The following is a 14,997-nucleotide window of genomic DNA, read 5'->3' as shown; positions in this document are numbered from 1 at the left end:
TATTGCAATGCTAAGTCTGTTACTGCTCTTAGATTAGGCTTCTGCAGCACTGTAACACCAAGAGAACTCAATGCAATCGCCAAATACACCTCACGCCCACCCCGACAACTTCTTAGTTCATGTGCACTCCCACTAATGCAAAAATTCAGTTTAATGGATGTCCGGACATTAAGATGCATAACCTGTTTCTGTAGTAGTGTAGTCTGCTGCCAGCCCGTGATTTAAAAAATAAAAATATGCCCTTTTTTTAATAATCTTTCTGGTGACTGGCATGCCGTATGCAAAAGGAAAGTAGTATAATTCCCACATTAATACAAACCAAAGGAATTTTATTTTTATTTCCTGTAAAAAATTTGCCTTATCTGAGTGATCACCCCAGAATTTTCACCTTTTGCTGAAACAAGGGGAGACAGTCAGAAAAACACATGCACTCTGATGGAGCGCTTAAAAAAAAAGAAAAAAAGTAGTTCCCTAAAAGCAAGCAGCGGAAGCGTAGAAGCCAGCCAATCAGACAAATGGTAAAGAGGCTATGCACAAGACTGAGATGTGGGACACAAAATGCTACTGAATAAGAAGCAGGCACTGAAAGTGACAGTTAAGCCCACCAATGGTAAGCAAACTGGAGGGCTGCCAGCCCTTGTATGTTTTTAGTAAGCACAAAATAGGTCTTTTGCTTCTGCTGTTTGATAGGCAAAATATTAAAATGGACATGAAAACATTTTATGAGTGCCAGTAGGGTTTCTGAGTGATCCTCTTGAAGTCTATTGAAAATGTTCCGCTGGTTTGGAGGAAGTGGAAGATAAGCCCAAAGAAGGCATGAAGGAGGTGGTGCTAGAGGTGGGCAAGCCAACAAATTAATTGGTAGATCAGAGACGAGCAAGGGTCTAGCTCGGATCTTAGAGCCCATTCATAAGCTGAACCCTAAAAATATTTGCCAAGTAAATCATACAACAAATATCAAGTAAAATACGATAAAGACTCTTCAAAATTCAAAAAAGTTTATTTCTTAAACATGTGGAAGCTTTGACATTAATAAGGCACATTATAGCACTGCACCAAGAAGTAATTATTAAAAGTAATAGATTTGTACAACTAGTATTCTGAACTCACATAGTGCTTTAAGGCACAATAATGAAAGAAAAAAATAACGAGTTTTGGTGAAATAAAATATTTGCCTAAGATCACATTATTTATGTGGGAAAGCCACAATTTATACAGGTTTTATGTTTTCACTTTGTACAAATAAGAAGGAAATGCATATCTAATTGTCTTTCCTTCTGTTAAGGCTTTGTTTTTAGCTCGTTTCATTTTTCTGCAATTTTTAAATACAGCGTGAACTCGACCCGATGCCAGAGTGTTTTACATGAGCACCAGTTACATTACACACGGTGACATGCATTGTTTATAGGTACAGGGGGATTAAGTGATTTGCCCAGAATCACAGGATGTTGTATCGATGTCGAGACTTGAAGCTGGATATTCAGTTTCACCCGCCACCAGGTAATTTGGAATATATATATATATATATATATATATATATATATATACATACACACACACACACATATACACACACAACCAATCCTGGCATCCATAAAAGAACAGGCGCTGACTCCGTGGGAATATATCAAAGAAAGTTGTTTATTCCAAAGTGACGACATATATATATATATATTTTTTTTTTATCTACTGGCGGTCGCCAGTAGATAGTTATAGTTAGGACCGAGTTCCCATAGGAAATCTGAAAATTCTATTTTGAATAACTTTGGCGCCGGTTGACTTATCTTCGTGAAATTTTCAAAACTAATGGGGCGCTCCGCTCAGCTCCTACCCTAAAAGTCTCGGGGTGATTCGTCAAGTGGGGGCTGAGAAAAAAGGGGGGTCCCAAAACGCGTTTTCCCCATGCATTTTCCCATAGGACCTTTAGTCGAAGGTACAGCCCGAACGGCTGAACAGAATTACTTGAAATTTGGCAAAGAGGTAGTCCTCATGTCAGGCATGTGCCTTTTGCATATATGGTGTCAATCTGTTCAGTAGTTCCTGAGAAAATTGCAGTTAAAAGTACATAAATATCTATATGCACGCACCGTGCGCGCACCAAATGTCCGCGAGCGTAATTCTGATTGGTGGTTAGATGTCAGTCAACATTCCAATGGGTCGAAATCAGGAAGTGTCGGATGCCATTTTGTGTGTGACAGTGAAAAAGAAAGGTGGAGAACGTGAAAAGGGGGCAGGGTAGAGAGTTCCTGACCCCCTAGCCTTTGTCAGGGGGCCCCTGAAGGACCCCGAAGGGTGAAAAAACCATTTTTTTTTTTTTTAAAAAGTCGCGGGGTGCGCGCACCCCCCAGCCGCCATTTTGAGTTTTAGAGGCAGAAGAGAGCTAAAAACACAAGTGGAGAACGTGAAAAGGGGGCAGGGTAGAGAGTCCCTGACCCCCTAGACCTTCTCAGGGGGTCCCCAAAGGACCTCCGTAAATCTAAAAAAACCATTTCGTTTAATAAAAAAAATTGCCATTGCGCGCACCGTGAAAAACCCTTAAAAAAAAAAAAAAGGACATTTTAAACTGTTTATAATTTTATAGAAGATATTAACTATGCTGTTCAACTTTATCCAAATTAAAAAAAAAAAAGAGCTGAGCCATTCCATATTACAGGATACAGTCAATCTATAACTATATACATAGGTAGTTTATTGTAAAATAAATATATAAAAAATATAATAATACATACATAAATTAGCATTTAAAAAACCTTACAAATTCACTAAAAAAAACATAGGTTTCACACACGTTATAGTTAGGAATTAGCATTTAAAAAACCTTGCAAATTCACTGAAAAAACCATAGGTTTCACACATGTTATAGTTAGCTGGACATTTCACTCGTAAAAAACCATTGAAATTACCCCGTTATAGTTAGTTCAGCTAACTAGAACTCGCGCGACCGCAATCCACTGCTGATGACGTCACATATTACATCACTCATGACATGGTCAGTGACATCACTGATGACATCTCAAATGACTCACTTATAGAGTCAGTTACGCACCTAGAAAATCATCCATTCACACACTTGTACAGCCACTCATTCTTCCACAGGCCTTTCCCTATATATATTATACATATTTAAACTTTACAGAAACACACACTCACTGGATGACGTCATCAGTGATGTAATATGTGACGTCATCAGCAGTGGATTGCGGTCGCGCGAGTTATAGTTAGCTGAACTAACTATAACGGGGGAATTTCAATGGTTTTTTACGAGTGAAATGTCCAGCTAACTATAACATGTGTGAAACCTATGGTTTTTTCAGTGAATTTGCAAGGTTTTTTAAATGCGAATTCCTAACTATAACGTGTGTGAAACCTATGGTTTTTTTTGTGAATATATATATATATATATATATACATACACACTCACGAAACCGCCCAGTCACCCCGCTCTCCACAGTGCCGGTGCGCAGTTTGCGTGGACAGTACCGCTGAAAATACTCCAATTCACCGCATCCCTTGAAGAGAAAACACTACGCGCACACCAGCTCAATCAAGAGAAGTTCTTTTTATTTGCCTTTCCAAGGCAAATATTAACACACGCGTTCCGGCACCCTGGCCTTCGTCAGTGTCAGGACACTGACGAAGGCCAGGGTACCGGAACGTGTGTGTTAATATTTGCCTTGGAAAGGCAAATAAAATTAATTTCTCTTGATTGAGCTGGAGTGCGCAGCGTGTTTTCTCTTCGAGGGACGTGGTGAATTGGAATATATATATATTCACTGAAAAAACCATAGGTTTCACACATGTTATAGTTAGCTGGACATTTCACTCGTACAAAACCATTGAAATTCCCCCGTTATAGTTAGTTCAGCTAACTATAACTCGCGCGACCGCAATCCACTGCTGATGACGTCATCCAGTGAGTGTGCGTTTCTGTAAAGTTTAAATATGTATAATATATATAGGGGAAAGGCCTGTGGAAGAATGAGTGGCTGTACAAGTGTGTGAATGGATGATTTTCTAGGTGCGTAACTGACTCTATAAGTGAGTCATTTGAGATGTCATCAGTGATGTTATGAGTGATGTCACTGACAATGTCATGAGTGACGTAATATGTGACGTCATCAACAGTGGATTACGGTCGCGCGAGTTATAGTTAGCTGAACTAACTATAACGGGGGAATTTCAATGGTTTTGTACGAGTGAAATATCCAGCTAACTATAACATGTGTGAAACCTATGGTTTTTTCAGTGAATTTGCAAGGTTTTTTAAATGCCAATTCCTAACTATAACGTGAGTGAAACCTATGGTTTTTTAAGTGAATTTGCAAGGTTTTTTAAATGCTAGTTTCTAACTATAACGTGTGTGAAACCTATGTTTTTTTTAGTGAATTTGTAAGGTTTTTTAAATGCTAATTTATGTATGTATTATTATATTTTTTATATATTTATTTTACAATAAACTACCTATGTATATAGTTATAGATTGACTGTATCCTGTAATATGGAATGGCTCAGCTCTTTTTTTTTTTATTTGGATAAAGTTGAACAGCATATCTTCTATAAACTTATAAACAGTTTAAAAGTTTTTTTTTTTTTTTAAGGGTTTTTCACGGTGCGCGCACCGGCAATTTTTTTTTATTAACCGAAATGTTTTTTTTTTTATTTACGAGGTTCTTTAGGGACCCCCTGAGAAGGTCTAGGGGGCCAGGGACTCTCTACCCTGCCCCCTTTTCACGTTCTCCACTTGTGTTTTTAGCTCTCTTCTACCTCTAAAACTCAAAATGGCGGCTGGGGGGTGCGCGCACCCCGCGATTTTTTGAAAAAAAAAAATGTTTTTTTCACCCTTCGGGGTCCTTCAGGGACCCCCTGACAAAGGCTAGGGGGTTAGGAACTCTCTACCCTGCCCCCTTTTCACGTTCTCCACCTTTCTTTTTCACTGTCACACACAAAATGGCGTCCGACACTTCCTGATTTCGACCGATTGGAATGTTGACTGACATCTAACCACCAATGAGAATTACGTTCGCGGACATTTGGTGCGCGCACCGTGCGCGCATATAGATATTTATGTACTTTTAACTGCAATCTTCTCAGGAACTACTGAACAGATTGACACCATATATGCAAAAGGCACATGCCTGACCTGAGGACTACCTCTTTGCCAAATTTCAAGTAATTCTGTTCAGCCGTTCGGGCTGTACCTTCGACTAAAGGTCCTATGGGAAAATGCATGGGGAAAACGCGTTTTGGGACCCCCCTTTTTTCTCAGCCCCCGCTTGATGAATCACCCCGAGACTTTCAGGGTAGGAGCTGAGCGGAGCGCCCCATTAGTTTTGAAAATTTCACGAAGAAAAGTCAACCGGCGCCAAAGTTATTCAAAATAGAATTTTCAGATTTCTTATGGGAACTCGGTCCTAACTATAACTATCTACTGGTGACCGCCAGTAGATAATATATATTTTTTTCCCAAAATCCAATTTGTGGTAAAACTGGCGTGCTGCCAGATCCCTGGTGGTGCTTGAAAGGTAGCGCTACCGCAAGCGTTAGCTATGGACAACAAATTTTCCCCAACCTTCGTATAATTGAAGGTCCAGCACTCGTGTTCATGGGGTTTCTCCCGTTTATTGCCTCTATAACCTTAGACACACAAACATTACAGGGACGCGTTTCGGCAGTCACACTGCCTTCTTCGACCTGGTATGCGCCATATTGGTGCTTCTTTTAAAGCTCTAGTAACAATAAAAATATAGGATGCACTTCCTTACACAGTGATTGGGTCTGCACTCGTATGGGGGAAAGTAACAACTATAGATATAAAACGAACTTGCATAACCTTAGTTGCTTAGAATAAATTACACCTGTGTAATATCCCGCAAGTACCCCTGCTTCTTGGTTATTTACTGACTGTGTCACTCAAGATTATGTCCATCAGTTCGTTTTTACTTAAAGTATACCATCATGCATTTTTCTATTGCGTGCAAAGCCTGGACTGGATTTATCACGTCCTTAAACTGTAAAACGGCATCACATTACTTTTGCTGTTTAAAAACCAAAAGTCACGCATTTCTGCCAATTCAAGCAGGATTATTTCCAGCATAGCCGCCCGCTTTATTATTGCAGCTCCTTCCACATACCTGCGTTTCCGAGGGCAGCTCACTCATTTGCTCGGAGACGACTTGTTTAAGAATATTAAATATCCAAAATACAAGGAAGGAGTTTAACTCATGGTGGAGACTTCCTGCTGTTAGAAACTTTAATCCATGTGTCCAATGTAAACGGTCCCGATAAGCAGCAGTAAGGTCCCATGACACCACCGCTTTTTACGGCCAGTGCCGTCTGCAGTGCCCAGCTCCATTGTGAGGGTGTGGATATGCTTCTTAGCAGAGGAGTTGCAGTCCCCGCCAAGGGAGCTAAATATATATATATCCTGCTGGCTTGATGCAGTTTGATGAAACTTCACAAAATTTCCAAAATTAGTACGACGCACACTTCAGCTGCTGTCTTGAAAGTTTTGGGGTGATTCATCAAGTGGAGGCTGAGAAAAAGGGGGGTCTCAAAACGCATTTCCCCCATGCAATTTCCCATACGGATGTTAGACACAGCTACAGCCTGAACCTCTGAACGGAATTACACCAAATTTGGTAGGAAGGTAGTTCTTGGTACAGAAAGTGATCTTTTTGTAAATGGGTGTAAATCCGTTAAGTAGTTTTTGAGATATTAACTAAAATCCAAATTTGTATATCTAAGGACGCGTATCCTCCCCAGATCCTTCTTGGATTCACAAATCCACGAACCAACAGCAATGCTATGATTGGCTGGCCGCACTCCGATAAGAAAGTTGCGGCCACCATTATGTTCATCAGGACTCAGCGGGGGAAATAAAGTTACAAAGTGATAGAAGGGGTCAGGGTAATGGTATCCTAACCCCATGGGACTAATGGAGGGGTCTGTGGGAAGAAATTGTCCAAAACGCTTTTTTTTTCTTTCTTTTTTACCACATGACGATCTGTAGATCTTTCTGGATACACTTACTCACAGATCCACACACCTAATCACACAACCACTCATGCTCCCACTCACACAACCACTCACGGACCCTCAAAACCACTCACACATTCACTCACAGACCCACACAGCTACTCTCACACATACTCTCTCACACACAGGTAGCAGGGACATTATAGTTATGAAATTGCATTAAAAAAACATAGTAATTCATTGGAGGAAAAAAAGGTTACAGGGACGTTATAGTTAGGGTCAGATTTTACACACATGAAACCATAGAAATGTAGCAGTTACAGTCACCTCAAGTAACTATAACTCGTGCCTTAAGGTAACTATAACTCACGCCCTTGCCATGCACTGCTAATTACAACACATATTATATCACTCTTGACATCTTCTGTGGCATCATTGATAATATCACATCAACATTTGCATTCAAATTACTGATGAGAAAACTGTGCATAGCGGGGGCGACAGCTATAGTTACATTAGGGCACAAGTTACTTGAGATCAGGCACGCAACACCCATTGGACTCAAAGTGCTTCAACCCCCCCCCCCCCCCCCCATCCGTCGTGTGTGGCAGCCCAGGATGAGACAGCTTCCCAGGCACACACACAGCCGCACCCGAGCACTTCACAGGTCTTTAAAAGATCATTTGCATGTTAATGAGGCCTTGCTGTGGTTTCACCCCTTCTAAGAGCCCCTGCAGCGTCACTCTGCCCATTGCTTAAAGATTCAGCCCCACCCCAAAACTTTTTCTTAGCCCTCCCCGAAATTTGGCTCTAGTTGCGCCTCTGCTTGAGATAACTATAATTGCTGAATTTCTATGATTTTGTGTGTGTAAGACCTGACCCTGGCTATAATGTCTCCTAGGGAGAGGATGTGGTCCGTCAGCTGCGCTGCCGCCTCTGGTGCAGGAAACCAGGGTTCGAGCCTTGAGGTCGCGTCCACATCCTGTGATTCTGGGAAAATCACTTAATCTCCCCGTGCCTGAATGTGTAATGTAAATACGGTGCTATGTAAAGCGCTCCAATACCTTCGGGTCGAGTTCGCGCTATATAAATATGCAAAAAAAAAAAAACCTTTAGTTTTTTTCAACGAATGTCTAAGGTTTTTTACATTTTATTTCCCAACTATAAAGTCCCTCTAACCTTTGGTTTTTTTCAGTATATTTACATTTAACAGGCAAAGGCGCTTTTGTGGTAAAGGCACTGCGGGATGATGGATGTGGCGAAAAAAAAAAAAAGGCAAACGCTGTAAATGCATGCGTTGATAAGTCATACAACCGAGGGAGGCAGGCAGAACCACATTAAAGCTCGGCTCGTTATGGGCTCGAGGTTTCAATAGGACTGAGCGAGATCAAGGCTTCATGCTCGAGCCTGGCTTGCTCACCTCTAGGAGATGCAAAATATAACGCTCAACCCAGTGTTAGAAACACATTTAAGAACGTGAGAAACGAAGAATCCGAAAAATGAAACCTCAAAATGTATTCATTTTGCCTGACTTTAACATGAGAGCCTACTTGAAGATGGCCACGCCTTCATTTTGCCCGCTAGGCGATTTACCCGTATTCCAAATGTCCCCCCGGCAGCTGGTACATGCCGGGGCCTGTGGATGCGTTAGTTCTCTTTCCCAGTAGGACACAGCCAGGATGTACAGTGGGGCTGGTAACAACTACTGCCACGCCAACCCCTGGGCGCGAAGGTAACTCAGCAAGCTGAAAAGCCATACTGGAAAAAGCAAGTACGGCCTGCGAAAATCACGTCAGACGTACGCTGAATTATAAAGCTCAACACCCCTTTAAAACAAGCCCAATCCTACTCTCCAGCAAACAGGCTACAAAAGCACGGCAATAACAATATTGACAGGGGCGGGGGGAGTAGAAGGAAAGGCGCGACTCGATTATGCGATATATATCTATGCAAAGAGCAAACGCTACTACAGAGTCACTAAATGGTTAACGTGTTTCTTTTTTCATGCAAACTATTTGGGATACCCGTAGTTTCTATGGGGCATATTTATCAAGCCAGGCGATAAAATTATCACCGCTTAAACGGCGATAATGGGCTTGATAAATATGCTCTAGGGAATTCCAATTGAAGCCCATGTTAAATGTGAAGGACGTCTAACATGGGCTTCAATTGGAATTCCATAGAGCATATTATCAAGCCCATTATCGGCGTTTGAGCGTCCGTTTTCTGACGCTAAAGCGGCGATAATGTTATCGCCTGGCTTGATAATATGCCCCTTAATCTATTCATGCCTACCAATAATGAATGTGTCCTTGTGTAATGTAACTGGTTCTCATGGGAAGCGCTGCAATACAGTCGGGGCGAGTTCGCGCTATATAAAATTGTACATAGAAAAAAATGTATATATAAAATTGCAAAAAGGAAAAAAATGTATATATAAAATTGCAAAAAGAAAAGTGGGCAATCACCAAATTGAGCAGTGGAGGGGAGGAGTTTGGGGGCGGGGTTACGAGGAAAAACATTTACTAGGTTTGAGAATTTTTATGTATTGAATTGTCACGTAGAGATGAAATAAGCAGGAGTCCTCCGGCCGCAGGTCTGTCCTCCATGCAACCACAACCGCATCTTGAGATACGGCTGAGAAAACCATGGAGAAAGAACGCGGCCTTGAGGCAAGCCATTACAATTTAAAAGTGAACAAACAATTTTAGTGTACGTAGAAGTCCTTAAATCTAGTAGGCATGGAGTACAGATTTGGATTCAATTTGTCCACTTATGTCAGATGTACTAGACACCGAGTTATGACCCTGAAAAGAAAAATTATCATGTGCAGCATAAGTAATATCTTCAGTTGCAGAAACAGAGGCTGAAGCATGCTTGTAGATGAAACATCACCCCCCATATCAAACCAGCTTTCAGATTCCACCTTTTTAGGTCTCGCCTACGCAGCATAGCCAATAGGTCTTGCCTTTGGGACCTTATAAGTGTTTAGTTATCCAGCACAATATCCTTGGTGCAACAACATCAAGTGTTGCATGGCTAAACATTTATAAGGTCCCAAAGGCGAGACCTATTGGCTATGTGTTAGACGGACCGGGAGGGTCGGCCGAGGACAAGGGGAGAGGTCTCCGGGGAGAGCCGTCTCCAGCGATCGTACAGACAAGTAACTTCCCCCCCACAGACGTACACCACACAAGGATAGGATTTAACGTTCTTTATGAGCAATTTCTTAAGGTACGATGGAATGGTACAAGGAGGTCTGGACTCGGGGGTCCCCTCGATTCTAGTCTCTTGGTTTGGGAAAGGGGGTAGCGGGACAGTCTGGTTACCAATCTGGTAGAGGCGATGATGGATAGCTCACAATCCTCGAGCTCGGTGTTCTAGCTGGGATGGGCCGCGGCAGCGCCAGCAGGTCCCTGTGAAGATGGTCGTTACACGGTCCGCGGCAGCGCCAGCAGGTCCCGATGAAGGTGGTCGGTACACGGTCCGCGGCAGCGCCAGCAGGTCCCGATGAAGGTGGTGGTTACAACGGTCCACGGCAGCGCCAGCAGGTCCCGACGAAGGTAGTAGTTACAACGGTCCGCGGCAGCGCCAGCAGGTCCCAACGAGGATGGAGGATGTAGAAGGCCGCGGCAGCGCCAGCAGGCAGGACGACAGATCACAAGGCAGGGCTACGGCAACGCCGGTAGTCCGTCAAGGATGAGTTCTTCTCGGTGTCTCTCGACTCCAGGATACAACTGCCTTCCTGCTCTGGAGCTGCCCTAGTTATAGGTCTGGCGCCCTTTGATGTCCGGACCCTCGCACTTGGAGGTCGGGAGGTCCGGGATGAGGGAGTCCAGACACCCAGCAGGGGGGTGGAGCCAGCGCCCGGGGAGCTGGAGGGCGATCGGCACCTGGCAGGGGAGAGCCATCGACACTTCTTTCTCCCATCGACCTGCCAAGTGGTCCGTTCACCTCCTGGGTGGATGGTGGTGCCGGGATGTCGGGGCCGGGCCAGGCCCAGGGTTAGGGTCGAGCTGAGGCCATGCGGCCTCGTGGTGCAGTGTCCAAGATGGCGGCTGGTCCGGCCGGGGGAGCCGGTAGTGGTTCGGCCCCATGATACATAGATGTCCGGGGGCAGGAGTTCCGTCGGGAGACGGGGTGCGGGTGATTTCCGTGGGTAACACCTGGAGGGCCGGGGCTTGGGCCCTGTCATGCGGGGAGGAAGCAAGCCCTTCATGTGGCCTGTCCAACATGCGTCCCCCCCAGCTGAAGGCGGGGAGAGTCACCCATCCTCTTGGGGACTCTCCTCGTCGAGGCGGAAAAAGCGTGACAGGCCATCTGCGTTGGCGTGGTCTTGGCCCGGTCGATGTTCCACAGTGAAGTCCATCCCCTGCAGGGAGATGGACCAGCGCAATAGTTTGGGGTTTTCCCCCCGCATCTGCATTAGCCACTGCAGGGGTCGATTATCTGTTTGCACCCGGAAGTGGGTACCGAAGAGATAGGGCCGGAGCTTTTTGAGGGCCCACACCACTGCGAAGGCCTCCCTCTCGATTGTGCTCCAGCGCTGTTCTCGGGCCAGGAGGCGTCTGCTGATGAAGGCCACCGGTTGGTCAAGGCCCTCGGAGTTCAGCTGGGAGAGGACCGCCCCGATGCCATGGTCGGAGGCATCCGTTTGCACAATGAATTCCCGACTGTAATCGGGGGCCTGGAGCACAGGGGCAGTGCACAGGGCGGCCTTCAGCTTCTCGAAGGCCGCTTGACAGTCTGGGGTCCAGTTAATCTTCTTCGGGTGGTTTTTGGATGTGAGTCCCGTGAGGGGCCCCACAATGCTGCCATAGTCCCTCACGAACCGCCGGTAGTAGCCGGTGAGCCCCAAGAAGGCTCGGACCTCGGTCTGCGTGACTGGGGGCTGCCAGGACTGGATGGCAGCGATTTTGAGTTGCAGAGGGGCCACCAGGCCGCTTCCCACCTGGTGTCCGAGGTAGGTCACTGATCCCTGACCAAGTTGGCATTTGCCGGCCTTGATTGTGAGGCCGGCCCGCTGGAGGGCCTGCAGGACCTCTCGAAGGTGGTGGAGGTGGTCGGACCAGTGGCGGCTGTACACAGCAATATCGTCCAGGTAGGCGGCGCTGAACTCCTCGAGCCCCGCCAAGACCTGGTTCACTAGTCGCTGAAAAGTAGCGGGGGCGTTCTTCATGCCGAAGGGCATGACCTTGAAGTGGTAGTGGCCATCGGGGGTAGAAAAGGCGGACCGTTCTTGGGCCCGGGGGGTGAGACCGATCTGCCAGTAGCCCGCTGTCAGGTCGAAGATGCTGAGGTAGCGGGCAGCCCCCATGCGGTCGATCAGTTCATCCGCTCGGGGATGGGATGAGCGTCGGTCCTGGTGACAGCATTCAAGCCCCGATAGTCGACGCAGAATCGGAGTTCAGGAGTGGTGCCGGGGGCAGCAGCCTTGGGGACCAGCACGACCGGGCTGGCCCAGGGGCTATCCGAGGGCTCGATGACCCCGAGCGTGAGCATCTTGGATACTTCTTCTTGGATACAGGCCCGCACCCGATCTGGTACGCGGTATGCCCGGTGTCTGATAGGGGGACTGTCCCCAGTGTCCACGTCGTGCAAGCACCAGGGGGTGACCCCTGGGGTGAGGGAAAACAAGGTAGCAAACTGCAGCAGGAGGTCCCGGCAGCCTTGGCGCTGCTCTGGGGTGAGGGCATCGGAGAGCCGGACCCCGTCCACGGAACCATCTTTCTCCTGAGTCTTTAGGAGATCAGGGAGAGGCTCGGAGTCTTCTTCCGCCCCACTGTCCGTAGCCATCAGGAGGCTGAGCTCCGAGCGCACAAAGTGGGGCTTGAGTCTGTTAGTGTGGAGGACCCGGAGGGGGTTCCGGGGAGATTCCATATCGATGAGATAGGTGACGGGGCTCTTGCGTTCGACCACTTTGAAGGGCCCCGTCCACTTGTCCTGCAAGGCACATGGTTCGGTGGGGGACATCACCCACACTTGTTGACCAGGTTCGAATTCGACGGAGGAGGCATTTTGATCGTACCATTTTTTCATGTCCTCCTGACTGGCCTCAAGATTCGCTTTTGCCATTTCCCTGAATCGCCGGGTCTGATTGCGTAGTGTCAGGAGGTACTTGAAGACGTCTGGAGGGGTTTTGAGGGGGGCCATCTCCCAACCTTCTTTGACTAGGCTGAGGGGCCCTCGCACAGGGTGCCCGTACAAAAGTTCGAAAGGGCTAAAGCCGAGGGACTTCTGGGGAACTTCTCGATAGGCGAAGAGGAGACACGGAAGTAGTACATCCCACTGGCGACGGAGGGGCTCTTCCAATCCCCCAATCATTCCCTTGAGCGTGCGGTTGAATCGTTCAACTAGTCCGTTTCCTTGAGGGTGATAGGGGGTCGTGAATCGGTAGGTGACCCCGCACTGTTGCCAGAGGGACTTCATATATTTCGAAATAAAGTTTGTTCCTCTGTCGCTGACGACTTCTCGGGGGAAGCCCACCCGGGAGAAGATCCCCATTAAGGCCCGGCCGACCACCGGGGCTGTTACAGTTCGCAGGGGCACAGCCTCGGGGTAGCGGGTGGCGTGGTCCACCAGTACCAGGATGAACCGATGTCCTTGTGCTGTACGGGGGTCCAGGGGCCCCACGATGTCTATTCCCACCCTCTCGAACGGGGTGGTGACAACTGGGAAGGGTTGCAGAGGTGCTTTGAGTTTGCGGCCGCTCTTCCCGCTGGCCTGGCACGTGGGGCAGGACCGGCAGTGGTGGAGGACATCGTTCCTCATTTTCGGCCAGAAAAAGTGGGTCACCAGGCGACTGTAAGTTTTGTCCTGGCCCAGGTGTCCAGCCAGAGGGACATCGTGGGCCAAATTTAGCAGGAAGTCTCTAAAACGGAGGGGCACCACCAGCACTCGACTGGCCCCTAACTCCGCGATTCTCTGTTCACTGTATAACAGGTCGTTGTCCCAATAGATCCAATGGGCACCGGTGGTGTCCCCTGCGCTCTGGGCGAGGGCTTGCTGGCGGAGTCCCTCGAGGGAGGGACAGGTCTTCTGCTCTTGGCGGAACTGTTCCTGGGTGGGCCCCCCTTCTTGACGCCACTGAGCCAGGTCGGGAAGGACCGGGGGCTGGGCTACCCCTTCGGGGGTTTGCTCTGGGGGGTCGGTATAGTCGGTGTCCTCTACGGGAGCGATCGGGGGAGGAGGTGCAGGCCATTCTGGTTCTTCGGGTCGGGGGATGGCACGGGCGGCTATGGACCGGGTGGTTACGCACACCCAGTCCGGGAGGCCCAACATCCCCAGGTGTTCTCTTCTCTCAACGGCAGCCCACGGGGAACTCTCAAGATCATTCCCCAGGAGACAGTCCACGGGGGCATCATCCCGGACCGTCACCTTCAGCATGCCGGAGACTCCTCCCCATTCGAAGGGGACGCAGGCCATCCGACATAGGCTCTCTGAATTGTCGGCTGAACGGACGGGGCAGAGAATGTTCGGCAGGATCTGCTCTGGTTTTACCAGGTGACAGCGGACGGCCGTCACACTGGCCCCCGTGTCACGTAGTGCTTCGGCCCGGCGCCCATTAATGTTCACCCACTGGCTATATTTTCTGGTGTTGGCGGGTAAGGGAGCCCGCGGGACCATGTCTTTCCCCCCTAGGCACGCTAGAACCATGGCGGCCGGTTCCCACTCTTGTCGTGCCTGCTCGTATTCTTCTTGTTCTTCAGAGATTTGTTCTCCCCCCAGGGCGGCGGCAGCTACCTGGCGGGGTCTCGGAGTTTGATTCTGTGGACAGTTCGGGTCATTGGCGTAGTGGCCGACTCGCTGGCATCGGTGACACGTGACGTTGGCTCGGAACCCCGGGCGCATCGGGGGGTTGCCCCGGCAGGCCGGGGACGGGGTGCTGGCAGCGGGAGCCGTCGGGACGGTGTCTCTTCCTCGTCCCTGGCCTCCTCCTCCTCCTCGGGGACGGTGCTGACCTTGGTTGTTCCGGTTCTGTTCATGTGGCCCTCTCCGGCCCACTCGGGTGCTTTCCCACCG

The 14,997-nt window shown here is 47.9% G+C and overlaps 1 protein-coding gene across 1 annotated transcript in view; it reads right to left on the bottom strand.

Moving 5' to 3' along the window:
• Window positions 1-8,758, bottom strand: part of NUDT15 (nudix hydrolase 15) — a 30,419-nt gene extending 21,661 nt beyond the window's left edge. The window contains exon 1 of the mRNA XM_085621853.1: window positions 8,569-8,758. Coding sequence (XP_085477979.1) covers window positions 8,569-8,732 — 164 coding nt within the window. The 5' untranslated portion in view covers window positions 8,733-8,758. The remainder of the gene's footprint in view (window positions 1-8,568) is intronic.
• Window positions 8,759-14,997: the final 6,239 nt, after the last annotated feature.

The sequence above is a fragment of the Triturus cristatus genome, chromosome 8, assembly GCF_964204655.1.
Source record: "Triturus cristatus chromosome 8, aTriCri1.1, whole genome shotgun sequence".
Taxonomy (NCBI): Eukaryota; Metazoa; Chordata; class Amphibia; order Caudata; family Salamandridae; genus Triturus; species Triturus cristatus.
The sequence above is the reverse complement of the archived record's forward strand: the minus strand, read 5'-3'. Positions and strand labels throughout refer to the sequence as shown.